Raw genomic sequence first — 15,445 nt, 5'->3', positions numbered from 1 at the left:
AGCACTAAGATCAAGTAGAACTAATAGTGAGATGCAGTATCGGTCACAAGGGTAGCCTTCTTTCATCTTTCATCACATCTTTATTTTTTTTTTCTGTTTCTGTAAAGCTGCTTTGAGACAATGTGAAATGCTAAATGCATGTTACGAATAAACTGAATTGAATTTAATTATCTGCATCTGTCAGCATGCTTTTTCAGGTGTCAAATGCATTTTATTGTCACTAAGTTACATACCATGCATTTCTGTTGTGAGAAATAATCATTCATAACGTTTGACAGAGAATATTATCCTGGTGTGTGACTCATCAAAGTAAAATGGTTTCACCGGCAACTGACAGGTCTATTGTTGTTACTGACAAGACCCTTTTCAAACCTTTAGTTGGCATTCTTACACATCAAAACACATCATAACAACATAACACCAACTTCTGTTGGTGCTATGTTGCATTTGTTGTTTTGCCAGCTATACTTTTTTCCTAGTCTACCTAGTTTTTGATACTTTATAATTTCTAAAATAATTTATTTTACACTATAGCAATAAGCATATGTGCTTACATTTGCCTTTGCCTCCATTACCTGACAAATGTAATTTGTCTGTTTTTTACAATTATTTAAAAAAAGTATAAAAGCTGCATAAATGCTAAAAGTATAAAATACCATCTTTCTTTTAGATTAGGACTAATCTATATTAGAACTAGTACTACAGTATCTAATATTAATTAGGACACTTTTAGAGCTCACACTAAATATGTCAAACAGAGTACACCTATGTTAATTTTCAACCCAACTATATGCTTACACAATAAATATTTCTGATTGTGGAAGGTCCCACAGCTAAAAAGGCACATCAGATTAGATCAGCTTCAGTGTGAGGAGGGAAAAATATGGAAATCATTATAAAAAGATAAGCAAACCTTCAAATCTTTTTAAAAGCAATGTAAAAATTCATTATAACAAAGAGGAAGAAAATATGGCACAAAACAACACTACCAACATTAGCTCAAACTGAATCTGTCAGATATCTGCATTTAAAAATATAATATAACAATGAGCCAAAGCAGGAAGCAATATATAAAAACAATAGGCTGAAGGTTTGTGTTCAAGACAAAGATAATTCACATTAAAAGGCAGAGAGTTTTGCTGCATTAAAACAGTGTTGTATGGTTGCTGTATTTTGTTCTTTTTAATTTTTCAAATAGCACCAAAGACATCTAAGTACTTAATTATATATTATTTCTCTAGACAGCAACTTTAAATATTTAGGAAAAAAAATCCAAATCTGATATCCCCACACTGAGCACTTTATCACTATACTTATTTATTACTATACTTATATACTATACTGTGCTAATGCAGGGTGGGGCTGCACTTTACTCTCTGTTACCTTTACTCTCTGAAGAATTCTGAGGATTTTACAAGATGTAGCAAACATTTCTTTGATATTCTAGAATGTTGAAATCATTCAGGAATGTGTTCTACCTGCCTGCAATGGGCACATGCTCACCAAAACTGGACATTTGAAGAGGAATCATTGGTATTAATTTCCTTGTCACAATTTGTGAATATTAATACCAATCAATCATCACTTGAATGCCTATCTGAGTATTGATACTGACCATGTGCATCCCATCATGGCCAAAATTTACCCATCTTCTAATGAGAACCATGTAGGGGGCTGGTAACTGTAGGGGTCACTTCCTGTACTTGAAATGTTTGCCAAAAGTTTGCGGGCTTGTCTCTGCGTTTAATTTATACTGTTTTTATTTTCACTTTTTAGTTAATATTTTATGTTCTTGCTTTAGTTCTTTTAATTCTTTACTTTTCTATTGCAGTTGAATATGTTCCTCTTCTTCGGGAGATGCTTGTTTGTTTCCTGTTTTCAAACAGCTAGAGGAGGAAACATTCTTTTGGATCATTTTCATATTCTGATCTGATCCGTCAAAGGTACTCAATCATTAAGTCCAAACTTTCAGCTTGTACAGTTTGTGAGCTGCAGCATGTTTAGTAATTATCCCTCCGTCATTAGCATTAATTTTACTTGTGATAAGTGTATTTTAGATTGCTTTCTAAATGAGAAGGTTTTTAGCTTTAGAGGTGCACATCCAGACACTACAGAGGGATCGCAATTGTAGTGTAGTTTCTGTAGGGGAAAATCTGGATGCCTTAGGCAGAGTTAGAAACCCTCTAACTCCGGCATTAGAGCCCTCAAAGCGGGGCGAATGGGTGACGACTTGGCGGCAAAGTGGCAAAGCCAAAGCTAATGCTTGCCCATGAGAGGTATGTGAAATTAACTAACCTTTAGGGGCTCCAACAGCACTGGTTAGGTGTATTCCAGGAGCCAGGGCACCAGATATAGCAGGTAATCTTAGGGTCTTAGGCAAGCATAGGTACTTAAAGGTAGTACAATATTACTAAGAGTAATATTGTAGAGGTGTGTAAATTAGTGAGGGGGATGTCCGATGCTGTAGTATACTTTGGCCCCATCCCAATGCGGCATGGCATGAAGCTTACAGCAGGTTATGGTCGCTAAACTGCTGGATGACCAGGTGTTGCTCTGAAATCAATGTGTCTGGTTCCCGGGGTAAACAAAAAGTTATAAATACTCAGACAGTTTGTTTTAGTAACCTTATTAGCATAAAATTAGATCACAGTAAATGCATAGCCAGCACCTTTGATCTGAAGCTAGGACTGTTGAATATAAGATCTCTTGCGTCTAAAGCTTGTATGGCTAATTAATTGATTACTGAAGTTTAGTGTTCTGTGTTTAACAGAAACATGGATCAAGCCAAACTAGTTTGTCTCATTATGCTTGTTCACCCAGTTATAGATATACATCATCCATACCTACCAGGCAGGGGAGGAGGTGTCACAGATATTCATGATGATAAGCTCAATGTCAAGCAAGAATCTAGATACATGTTTAACTTGAAGTACTTCATATAAACATATATGTAGCCACAAAAATAAGTCTACTGAGTCAGTTTCTCTTACTGTTATTTACAGAAATCCTGGACAGTACTCTGAATTTCTCTCTGAATTTGCAGATTTCATTTCAAACCTAGTTTCTTTAGACAAAGCAGTAATTGTTGGAGACTTTAATATTCATTTTGATAAGTTAAAAGATCCTCTGGGAACAGTAGTTGTTTCCATCTTAGATTCAGTAGGGGTTAACCAGAATGTGATAAGTCTCACTTATAAAGGAGGTCACACTCTTGATCTTGTTCTAACCCTCGGATTAAATATAGAAAATATAATCATAGTGTCTCAATCAGAAGCTATCTCTGACGTCTATCTCATTTCATTTAAATTGCAATTTGCCACTTCACTGTGATAAACATACATTTACATCCACTACTGCAGAGAGATTTACTAACAGTCTTCCAGATTATCATCAATGAGTGGACCGCCATTTGACCCCACAGAACTTGATCAGGTGACTGACTATTTAGAGTCAGTGTTTCACTACACCCTAGATATTATATACTACCCTAGATAAGTATACTACAAGACTCTTCTCTGTACTGGCACCAAGGTGGTGGAATGAACTTCCCATAGAGGTCCGGACAGCCGAGTCACTGGCTATTTTCAAGCGGCGGTTGAAGACCTACTTATTCAGGAAGCACTTCAACTAGCACTTCTTTCCTTATCCTTTGCATTTAAAAAAAGAAAAGAAAAAAAAGAAAAGAAAAAAAAAAACCTTTGACACTTTTTCATTGTAACTTTGAACAAATGTTTTAAACTCATGGTATCTTAAGTATGTAACCTAGTGAACCAGCATTAATGTATTCAGTGATTTAAGCACTTATGTACGTCGCTCTGGATAAGGGCGTCTGCCAAATGCTGTAAATGTAAATGTAAATATTGTAGCTCCACTTCAAAGGAAAGTAATTAGAGAGAAAAAACTTGCACCCTGGTACAACAACAACAGACAAACTTTAAAACAATCTGCTGGGAAATTAGATCATACATTTCAAACTAAATTATCAGTATTTAGATTAGCATGGAAGAAAAGCCTTCACAGCTACAAAAAAATCTTTTAGTGCTGCTAGATCTGTGTATTTCTCCAGCCTTATTGAAGATGACAAAAATAATCCTAAATTTTTATTTAATACTGTAGCAAAATTAAGTAGGAATAAAAACACTGTCGAAAAGCAAACACTACTGTATCTATTTGTAGCAGTAATGACTTCATGAATTATTTCAATGGAAAAATTGATAACATCAGGCATAAAATTCAGACCTTTAATTTAATACCAAACGAATTGATAGATAATGGCATAGATAGTAGTTCAGTTTTTGATCAGTATATAGACTGTTTTAATCCCCTTAAACTGACTGACTTATTCAGAACAGGTCAGAATAATCAAGGGGTGGTAAAGTTGAACCAAGAAAATAGAAGCTACAATTGATGTGTAAGAATGTCCACTAAAGGTCTTAAAAGGGGCTTTTGACCTAAAAAGTTGACAGTGACTCTATTTTACTTTGATGAGTCTCACATTGCTAAAATATTCTCTGTCAAAAGAGAAGGTTGACTATGTTTCTCAATAAAAATGCATAGTATGTAAATTAGTATAAGTGCATGCTGACAGATGACGATTATTTGCATACTGATAGTACCATATAAATAACAGTTCAGTTTGACAGGTAGAATAGATGCTCTCTCAAGCCTGGTAAGCCTTTAACAATATGTCTTTTCTTGTTGTGAGTTTTAAATTTTGTAACAAAAAAATTGAAGATCATAAGATTATATATTATTTACTGCTAAATTGCAAGTGTTACTGCTCACAAAAATTGTTAATATTATGTAAATAAAATAAAGTGGACCAGTAAAAATTAAAAGTTTAAAGTTTTGATTTTTATGTTGTACAAGCAACAAGGAAAAAAGTATATTAAATGCTATAAAAGTAACTAAACAAAAACTAAACAGTGCTTAGATTGCTAATAAAAGTACAGCTGTGCATTTACATTAGCTATAGCACAGTCCTTATTCAGAATCATTATCAAATATGATTTTTAGCTATATGAAGCAAATATATATTTTACCTAATAACTTTGAGTAAAATTCTGTGTTTTCCTGTATGCAGTGAAAGTTGATCATGGAATGTTCACTTCTGCTGTGTCTTGCAGTCCTGCTTGTTATAAGTAAGTCCCCACAAATTTTCCAAAAACGCTGTGAATCTATTTTCTATCTGACTATAATTTATTTCAAACCTCCATGGTCAAATCTCATAACTGTCTCAAATTGTCCTTTTTTTATTGACCTGTAAATAAGGGATGATGACTAGGGTTGTTACTGGTACTTTATTCCTATAAAGACAATCATGCTTTTCAGAAATTGGAAAAATTCATAGAACATAATGTTTTATTTTTATTATTATTGTTATTATTATTATTATTATTATTATTATTATTATTATTACTATATGCTAATAGTAATAATAATAATAATAAAATTAAAAAACATGGCACATTGCTGACAAACTTTTTCATGTCTCACTTTGCTTTGAATAAATTGTTTCCTATAAATAAAACACTCCATCAGCATTTTAAATTTCATAATCAGTATATTAAAGTTAATAAATATAATGTCGCATCTCAAAAAATGTGAATACTTCAGACCAATAAAAAATATTTTTAGTGAATTGTTGGCCTTCTGGAATGTATCGTTTTCTGTATATGTACTCAATACTAATCTGAGACTGAAGCTAGTCCAAAGCTGAGACTGTAAAATGTAAAGCAAACTCCATGAACACCGATTGGTTCCTGAGGATTACCTGGTGCCACGCCCTGCTGGTCAGCTGAATCCCTGCGGCCTATAAAAGCCTCCACCACCTCTTCCTGTTTAGCTTTTTGGCTCATTTGCTGTGTTTGGTTACTTGTTTGCTGATAGCCAGTATTGTGAGAGTTGTTTTTTGTATTTAAGTGTTTAGCATTCCTGTTAATACTGACTCCTGCCTGTTCTTTTTTACTTTGATTCTGGATTGCCCTTGTTTGGACTTGTTAGCTAACCTGTAAATAGTTTTATATAGTATTATTGGGGAGGTAGGGAGACAGATGCCATTTTTGTTTGTACCTTTTTTTGATTATGTTTTTGTTCAGAGAGTTAGGGAATTGGTTATATTTTCTTTTTGTTTTATTTAGTAGGCAAGTTAAAGGGTACAATAATTAGCTGTTTTGTTTGTTATTTTGGCCTTGTCGGCTCCTGAAGACATACCCACACTTGTTCTTTTCATTAAAATATTGTTCTTTGTTACCTCTGTTTTCTCGTTCCCTTCCATGTTGCACCTTCACCCCTAGACGGGGTGTAACAGTGGCTGAGATGTGCAAAATAACATAAGAAAACACAACACAACAATTTAAAAATCAAAATAACAAATCCTGTCCTGGATTGCTTTGAGTATTCTCTTCCTGAACACAGACTTTGTCTTGTGTTATGTGTCTTTGTTTTTGTTTTGTCCTCACGTTTTTTTGCCCGACTATTAATCCTTAATCCTTTCCAACCTCTTTACACCTGTTCCTTGTATCTCACGGATTGTTTTCCCTATTTATCCCGGTTGTCTTGTTTGTGGTGTTTGCTGAGTCCTTTTGTTTTGGTTTGTTGTCATGTTTCCTGGTTTCTGTTTTGCGTTCTGTTATTTTAGTTGCCTTGTTTATATAGTTTTTTATTCCTTTTAATAAACCCCCTTTTACGTTATCCCAGCATGTGGGTCAGATTCTGCTCTGTGAAGACATCCAATCCCTGACCTATCCAAAAACAAATTTTGACCAACCTGCTTGCTTACTGGTGATAATTTCTTTGATTTTGCAGCATCTTGCTTTGTCTGTGGCCAGTTCATATTTTTTTATCTGCTCCCTCTCTGCACTAAATTTTTAAAATATTTTTTAAACAAATGTCAGATATAGTCAAAGAGGCAGTATGTTGCTTACGTTGGTTTATATGGCATTTCCGCACTGCAATTGCATGTATCTTAGTTTTAAAAAGGTCCGTTGTTCATTCATCAGCCTGTCACATGTCAAGCTGAGCTGCACAACAGGCAGGCCATAACGACCTCCAGGCCACTGAGAAAAAAATTTGTAAAAAGGGGTTGTTTTGTATGAAAAAAATGTAATTTTTTTTTTTTTTGCTTTTTTTACAAACTCTTTTTTTTTTTATTGATTACTTTATATTGACCTCTCTCTCTAATATTAGGTGGGCTGGCAAGAGGACAATTCACTTATACTCCAGCAGGTACAGTTTTTAACTGGTATTTTACTGTACAGTGCAAAACAAAATTCACCAAATTCACCAAATTCTAATATCTCACCTAGATCAACTTGTGGGTATTTGTGGCCCAGTTTTAGAGTGGTTTAGGTCCTATTTATCAAAAAAACCAAAAAAAACTCCACTGCTCCTTTGTCCTATGGGGTTCCCCAGGGCTTGGTTCTGGGGCCATTACACTCTTCAATTTATTTGCTTCCCCTGAGATCCATCTTTAGACACCCCGGTATCTCTTTCCATTGCTGTTCAGATGACACTCAGATTTATATACCTGTAAAGCGAAAAGAGGGTTTCTCTATTACATATCATCTTGCATGTCTTGATAACATTAACTTACAAATAATGCATATCGTAATAATATAAGCTCAGATAACATTTGGTTAAAGTTGAATTTCAAATCTCACACTGAGCCACCAAACTAGTTTGCAATGTTGAATCATATCCTACTGGTAGCAAGCAAATCATCGGCATGTACCCAAGTTTGCCACAGCAAACATTGCAAATTTATCATTATTAGTATGTTACTAGGTCGCTACAATATTTTCAATAATCGACTGATAATAACAAAAACTATATCTTTGCACAATTAACTAACAAATATACAGTAGCAATAATTTAAGCTCATAACATTTGGCTAAAGTCAATTTCAAATTTGTTAATTGATTGATAACAAAATTTCAGCTTACCTCAATATGCTTTTTCAAATTAGACGGCAAGTTTTTGAAAGTCATTAGCTCATGGTATTTGGGTGCACATAGCTTACAGTGCATGCGCAATTAATTTTTTTTCCATCCAACCATTTAAAACAATTCTTCCAGGTCTGGCCAGGGATGTATAAGGGTTGGGGTTGGTTGGTCTTCCTGGCTACCAACTTCCTCGCTAGTGCTGGTGCTGGGTTGTTGAGACATTTGTTTTGAGTTTTGAGCCTCTGCCACGGATATCTTCGTACTTGGCTATACGTCTGCTATGTCCAGCATTGGGGTAACTGAAGTGTGACGTAATTTGTGTCATGTGCAGGTGCGATGGATCATTTAGGGTGACTGAATAGTACATGTTTATACTTTTCATCCAACCACAATCACATTCACTCTATCAGGATGGCGCGATTTATCTTGATAGTTGTTTTTTTTAATGATGACAAGCCGGAATTAGTAGAAAGTACAGATAATTGCGTGAAAATGTAAGGAGTAGAAGTAAAAAGTCTGCTAAAGAAATTACTCTATTAAAGTATAGATAAACAAAATTTCTACTTAAGTAAGGTAACAAAGTATTTGTACTTCGTTACTTGATACCTCTGTAGACCTTGACAATGGACTGAAAATTGAATCTCTCTTTTTCTCTTTCTCTGTCTCTCTCTCTGTCATACTGAAGCAACAACAGAACTACAAGGTAAACATTTAAAAGAAAATAAAGTGAAATGAATGTTAATAACAAAAAAACATGATTTCGTAACCATTCTATCCCCCCCCCCATACAGATACTACAACTATAGCACAAGCAGGTAAGGTTTCACTGACAGTTTGTATGTGTGTAGATCAAAATGTATGAATGTTAATTCCATAATTCACATGTTCTAAAAAATCCAGTGATTCTTGATAGTGGACAGATGAATATTTCATCTTACTGAAGATCAAATTCTCTCTATTATACAGATATGACAACAAGTGCACCACCAGGTATTAAAATTTAATCAAAATCGTCTTCTTTCTAGGCCCAGTTTTATATTGTGGACAAGGCTTTCACCTTTATACTAATCTATTCCACTGAACTGTCTTCGTCTGTAATGTCTATCACTTGTCACTGTCTTTTAATTTTTATTTCGTCTCCAAGTTAACAAAAGCTGTAATGAGTTCTGCAAATCAAATTTATCCAACATCTTTGTTAAATTACAGATGCTAATATTAACCTTAAATGGTCAATACCAAGATGAGATGCTGTATTACACAAAGAGCTATAAAAAATAATGAAGTCACACACAGCATGGTCACCGATAATGTCTTCTTAGCTAAAATCCAGATTATTGATCAGTTATCATTACTATCATGTACGTTTTGATCACGTATGGTGTCAGAATAAAGTGCTATGTTAGGTGATTGGTGAATATTTGCTTTTAAACATTATTTAATAAGAGTAACAATTCTGAGTAATGTTTAAACAATGTCCTTAAAAATAACAATAAAAAAAAATCCAGCTCTCTTTCTCCCCCATACAAATACTACAACAAAAGCACCACTAGGTAAAGTTTCACTCGTGTGTTTATACATAATTGTGTGAATGTTACATCCATTTTTAAAAATATCCAGAGATACATTCATTTAGCCAGTCATGTTATGCTCATGCTACATGTAAAATGTAAATAAACAAACAAATAGTCAGCTTTAGGTTGTAGTTTCTTTTTAAAATGTGAACAGTTACAATAACAACAGTGGAACTAGATAAATGTTAATACACAGTAAGAATGTTTTTGTACTTTCAAAGTACTTATGCAGGCCCTAAAAGACAAACTTTCAGTTTTACCCAGGTTTGTGCAAATTCAAAAGCTTATTATTTGAAATGTTTTGTACTGGTTTGTTCCAGAATCACCTTTTTTTCAACATGGACCGAATGTGACCGTGATGGGCATTGATTATAGTTTCAGTACTGGGACACGATCAATTCAGCTGCAGCCACCATTTGTGTACACTGGAATAACTTTCCCTAATATTACAGTAAGTACAAAAATGCAATTATAAATATAAGATTCAATTCATTTATTTTGAAAAATAATTTATTTTTGCATGATTCCTTTACTGTAACACGATTATTTTACATGATTATGTTCACGTGTTTTTTCCACAATTTTTTTTTTCACGTAAAACTTTCAAATCTTTTTCTTGTAGGATATTTGGTTTTAATTTCTTGTTTTCTACTTTTATATAGAATAGCAAACTTTTCTCATATTTTATCTGCATTCTATGACTTTATTAATACTAATAAATAAATATGTGACATCTTTCCCATTTCAGGCTCTAACTGGAGGTATATTATTCAAAAATGGCACATATAATTTCGATTTTATTGCTCCATTGGTGGCTTCTATGGATCCTAACAACAGAGGAACTTTTGCGTATGAGCAGGTCACAAGTGGACCTCTTGTACATCAAGCTAACCAAGAAATTAACAGGATGTTTCCTAATGTTTACTTTTCTGCTTCCTGTGTCGCTGTCTTCACTTGGAGAAATGTACTGCTGTATCCCAACTTAGGAGTAAGAGTCAATTCGAGTTCTTGGGCTCATTACAATACATCACAAGACAAATACATTTCTTGGACTTTTCAGCACAAGATATTAATACATTTTTTTTGTGTGTGTCAGCTTGCATCATATCAGGTTGTCTTGGCCTGGGATGAAGGACAGATTGCTTTTGTGCTGATGAACTATAGGAACATTCCTTCTATTCCCCGTACTGTACTCTGGAATGTAAGAGCATCATGATCACATATTTTTTATAGATTATTTTTATAAAATTATTTAACTACAATTTAAAACACATATTTACACAGATGTAAATATTAAACAAATCACGTTTGAAATAAAAGAGAATCATGTTCAAACATCTCGTGTGAAAAATCAACTAGTCAGATGTAAATGTCACATATATGACACATTGTGAGAACAGTGTGTAAAAAATGTTTAAAACCACATATATATTTTGTAAAGTTCATTTTCAGTTTTCTGTAAAGGGACAAAACTGTTAAAAAGTAAACGTCTATCAGATTTATCATGAGGTGTTGTTAAATGTATTTAATCAAAATATTCTTCTTTCTAGGCCCAGTTTCACATTTTGGACAAGAATTTCACATTTGCACTAAATGATTCCTCTGAATTGTCTTCATCTAGTAATGTCAATATCACTGGTCGCTGGGCTTTTAAACTAACAGGTAATTATTTTCCTCTTCTTTTCTGTAAATTAACAAAAGCTGTAATGTGTATTGTACATTTAATTCATCCTCTCTCTGCGCATGTGCGGTGTGAGAGCGGTTGGAGTCTTGCCAATTTTTTCCGCAATTGGGGCAACTGTTTCGTTAAAATATCTTGAATATATAATAATTGTGTGTGTGCGGGTGTAGCGGAGTGTGTGTTAGTGGTCAGTAATGTAGTGGGGCACAAGAATATTGTCTGCCTCCCGGATGAACAGTGCAATCATTCATTCATTCATTCATTTTCTACTGCTTTATCCGAACTTCTCGGGTCACGGGGAGCCTGTGCCTATCTCAGGCGTTAGGTTCATTCACACACTACGGACAACAGAGATGCCAATTAACCTACCATGCATGTCTTTGGACTGGGGGAGGAAACCGGAGTACCCGGAGGAAACCCCCAATGCACGGGGAGAACATGCAAACTCCGCACACACAAGGCGGAGGCGGGAATCGAACCCCGACCCTGGAGGTGTGAGGCGAACGTGCTACCCACTAAGCCACCGTGCCCCCAACAGTGCAATCATTGTTTTTTTTTTCAATGACATTGAAAAAGTTTGAAAGCTGACTCAGAAGGCATAGCGATTAATAACAAACTTAATAAGTTACTTCACTCAGTTCCCCAGCAAAAAAAACGATTCTGTCTAATGTCCCTCCTTTTATAACAGATGAAATACTTGGTAAGGAATTGACTCTGTAAGGGCAAATGGACTCCCCATTAAGAAAATCCCCTTGGTTGTGTCTATTGGTCAAACACTTGGTATCTTTAGAAGAGTGTTTTTTATGATTCTTAAAGAAGGTGTTGAAGTATTAAATGTTAAATATTTAATTAAAAATCAATGGGGTTAATTACAGTATCTTTGTTTCTTCTGATGCTGATGTAGAGCCCTGCTAAAATAAGGGCCTAATAATTATTTAGTTTGTGTTTTATTTTGCAGTAAATCGTTAATTATTACTTTCAAACAGAAAAGAAATAAGTAAGGGAAATACTGTTATAAAAAAAAAAGGGTTTTGTATTGACCAATGAGGTGGGTTTCTCGCTGACCTCTGGAGGTCAGGGGGAGGAGCGGAAAAGGAAAAAAAGAGGAGGAAGTGAGTGAGTTGGTCGGAGGACACGAGGTGGCCGACAAACGTGTGCACATCGGCGGTTCGGGAAAAAAATACTGTGGCATTTGACAAAAACCTAACAACTGAGTTTGCAGACGACATAAAAGGACATCTAGCAGATAATAGACTGCTGAACAAAAATAAACCGGAAATGAACTCTGTGAGGAGCGCATGGTGAGAGTGGCTCCGCGTGCGTGCGTGCGTGTGTTCCCGCGACAGACAAAAAGGATATCAAGTGCTTTTCATCTGACTGCTTAACGGTTTGCAACGCGAATGGTCGTGTACAGTGTTTGAGCACCGGAGAAACTAAGGATACGAAATTCGACAGGAGATACCGCAGGCCACGTGGAGACTTCTACTGCATCTTGGCTTCGTTTTCATCGTTGGATGGTGGGCGCTTCTCTTTTGAGCTTCCATGTTGCATTGGATTACGTGAGTACTACAGTATAAAGTGTTCACCTGAGCTCCAACTAAGTGCACCAACGAGACATTTAAATCCCAGCTGGGTAACATTACATTTGTGGGGTTTTGGGTTGTTTTATTTACACTTGTTTCAGAGAATAAATGTTTGTTTATTGTTTCTACGTTACAATCCCCTGTGATTTGCTTCTTTAAGCAAAGAGGTTGGTGAAAGGCCTGTTATGTAACTTTTTTGAGAGTGATGCTATTGTAATTTACTATTAAGTGATTTATTATTATTATTTACTGTTACTATTTACTATTAGGTGGTTAATATTTTCTGAGTGATAGAAGAGAAATAAAAAAATTAAAGAAACACTGAAGTCTGAAGCCCGATGTTAAACACAGCAGTTTGAGTTACTTTGGTAGTACACATCACACCTTCGGTAAATTTAGATGTGCCTCTCACGTATAAAATCATTTCCCTAGACAGATCAGAGCCAGTTAATCGGTGAGAGGGCTACATTCGTGGGGGCTCGTCCGGGATCCAGATCACTGTTTTTTTATTTATTTCTCTTCTATCTTGGTATATTATTTTGATGGCAAATCCTGAAAAGTCACGGGTTGTTTGATGCATGGAATCTTCTTTTGTTGATTTAAGTGGTTAAGACATTTAAGGCTGAGCAGTTATTATTCATCTAAATATTATCTCACGGCACAGATGAGCAACATGGAGGTAAATAAGGTCATTGCATGGTGTAGAGAAACAGATGTTCAGCTTGAGAACGCACTTATTTTGAGCAACGTACCTTCGGATTGTGAAGATATGATGGTGTACAATGTGCTTGATAAAGTTCAAGGTATGGGTAGATGCAAAGTGCGTGGTCGTCGTCCTGATCCGGGTGAGCAGCAACATTTTGTTTTAATTGAAACTGCTAGGAAAGTTTCTGAGATACCTATTCCTGCTGAAATTGGAGGATCTGATGTAGGTACCTGGTATACCCAGATCGTTAATGTCACAAATCAAACACCTGAACAAAATAGGGGGGATGAGTTTCATTCTAAACTGTTCTCATTCCTAGAGAAAGAGGGTAAATCTTTAGCTGATGTTCAGACTATGGTTTCTCCTTCACTTAGCCTGAGCACTGAGCTTGTTGGTGCCATTAACTCCTTGGTTCAGAAGTGTAATGTGGCTACACCTGCTGAGGGTCCAAGCTATAGGAAACTGCGTACGTTCTCTGGGGTGACACCTACACCCAGTGGTGAGGATGAGTATGAAGCATGGGCTGAACAGACCACTCACATTCTTGAAGAGTGGCAGTGTTCTGACAACCTTAAGAAACAAAGACTTGTTGAGTGTCTTAGGGGTCCTGCAGCCGATATAGTGAGGTTTGAAAAGGTTGCAAATCCAACAGCTTCCTCTGGCGATTATCTCAGTGCATTAGAGACAGTATTTGGTACCACAGAAAGTGCTGCAGATCTGATGGTGAGGTTTAGGAGTACTTTTCAGAACGAGGGCGAAAAACTCTCAGCATACATATTGAGGTTGGATAAATTGCTGCACAGTGTGTTACGCAAAAGAGGCATTGATCTCTCTGAAATGAATCAGCTTCGTATGCAGCAGATAATCAGAGGAGCACTTCCAACTGACATGGTAGCTTTACGGTTCAGGATGACACACAAGCTATGTGACCCACTTTCTTTCACTGATCTTTTGAAAGAGGTCAGAGAGGAAGAGAATATGATGCACAGCAGCACCTCAGTTCAGGCCAATGTTGCTTTGTCTGCCGCGTCCTCTGTCAAGAGTGAGACCTCTGTTAAAACCAATTATACTGAGTCTGAGGTTGAGAGACTAAAGAAGGAAGTTAGGGGGTTGAAGAGTGAGATGTCTCGTCTATTGACTGCAGCAACTGAAACTGTAACTCATGGGTCTTCTGAAAGTCATAGCTTAGCAACTGGTGAGAGACGATCAACAAACAGAGCCAGGGGTAGCATAAGCTATTTCTGCTATAGGTGTGGTGAAGACGGGCACCTAAAGCGGGATTGTGTGAATGAGGAAAATTTAAGAAAAGTGAATGAACGCCTCATAAAACTCAAACGGCAGTCGGGAAACTTCCCCGGGGCTCGGTAGAGGAACGGGCTGATGCTCCGGGTAAGACACGTTCCAACAAGTGCAAACAAGTAAAAATAGGAAAGGCTGTTCTCCCAGCAGGGCTAGTCGGTCCTAGCTCGATCCTTCCCATTCAGATAGAAGGAGTTTATGCCAGAGCCTTGCTTGACAGTGGTTCACAAGTCACTCTTCTATACAGATCCTTTTATAACAAGTATCTTAAGCATTTGCCCTTAACACCGATTGAGAATTTGGAAATATGGGGTTTGAGTTCCCAGCAGTATCCATATGATGGCTGTGTGTCGCTGAGGCTTGAATTTCCAGGGTCTGTAGCTGGAGTGGTTGAAACCATTGATGCGCTCGTGTTGGTTTGTCCTGATCCTGCTGTGAGAGGTGAAGTTAATATTTTGGTGGGAACAAACACATGTGTGGTGAAAAGACTTGTTGAGGCATGTAAAGAGAAAATGGGGAACGATTTTCTTCATACCTTGACAGTACATCCGGAAGTTAAAGATGCATATGAACGGGTCATTGCCAGTGCTGATGTTAAAGTTGACGACAGTCACGGTACTGTGTGGTTCCCTGGGTTTAAGCCTGTGAAAATCTGCCCAGGG

The 15,445-nt window shown here is 36.2% G+C and overlaps 1 protein-coding gene across 1 annotated transcript in view; it reads left to right on the top strand.

Annotated features, from left to right (window-relative positions):
- Nucleotides 1-7,183: 7,183 nt before the first annotated feature.
- The window catches only part of LOC113662210 (alpha-tectorin-like), a 46,671-nt gene continuing 38,409 nt past the window's right edge, over nucleotides 7,184-15,445 (top strand). The window contains exons 1-8 of the mRNA XM_047817367.1: nucleotides 7,184-7,227; nucleotides 8,629-8,646; nucleotides 8,735-8,758; nucleotides 8,910-8,933; nucleotides 9,835-9,965; nucleotides 10,263-10,502; nucleotides 10,611-10,715; nucleotides 11,065-11,176. Of these exons, the coding sequence (XP_047673323.1) occupies nucleotides 8,912-8,933; nucleotides 9,835-9,965; nucleotides 10,263-10,502; nucleotides 10,611-10,715; nucleotides 11,065-11,176 (610 nt within the window). The 5' untranslated portion in view covers nucleotides 7,184-7,227; nucleotides 8,629-8,646; nucleotides 8,735-8,758; nucleotides 8,910-8,911. The remainder of the gene's footprint in view (nucleotides 7,228-8,628; nucleotides 8,647-8,734; nucleotides 8,759-8,909; nucleotides 8,934-9,834; nucleotides 9,966-10,262; nucleotides 10,503-10,610; nucleotides 10,716-11,064; nucleotides 11,177-15,445) is intronic.

Source organism: Tachysurus fulvidraco, chromosome 8, assembly GCF_022655615.1.
Source record: "Tachysurus fulvidraco isolate hzauxx_2018 chromosome 8, HZAU_PFXX_2.0, whole genome shotgun sequence".
NCBI classification, from domain to species: Eukaryota; Metazoa; Chordata; class Actinopteri; order Siluriformes; family Bagridae; genus Tachysurus; species Tachysurus fulvidraco.
This window is presented reverse-complemented; position numbering and strand designations above follow the sequence as displayed.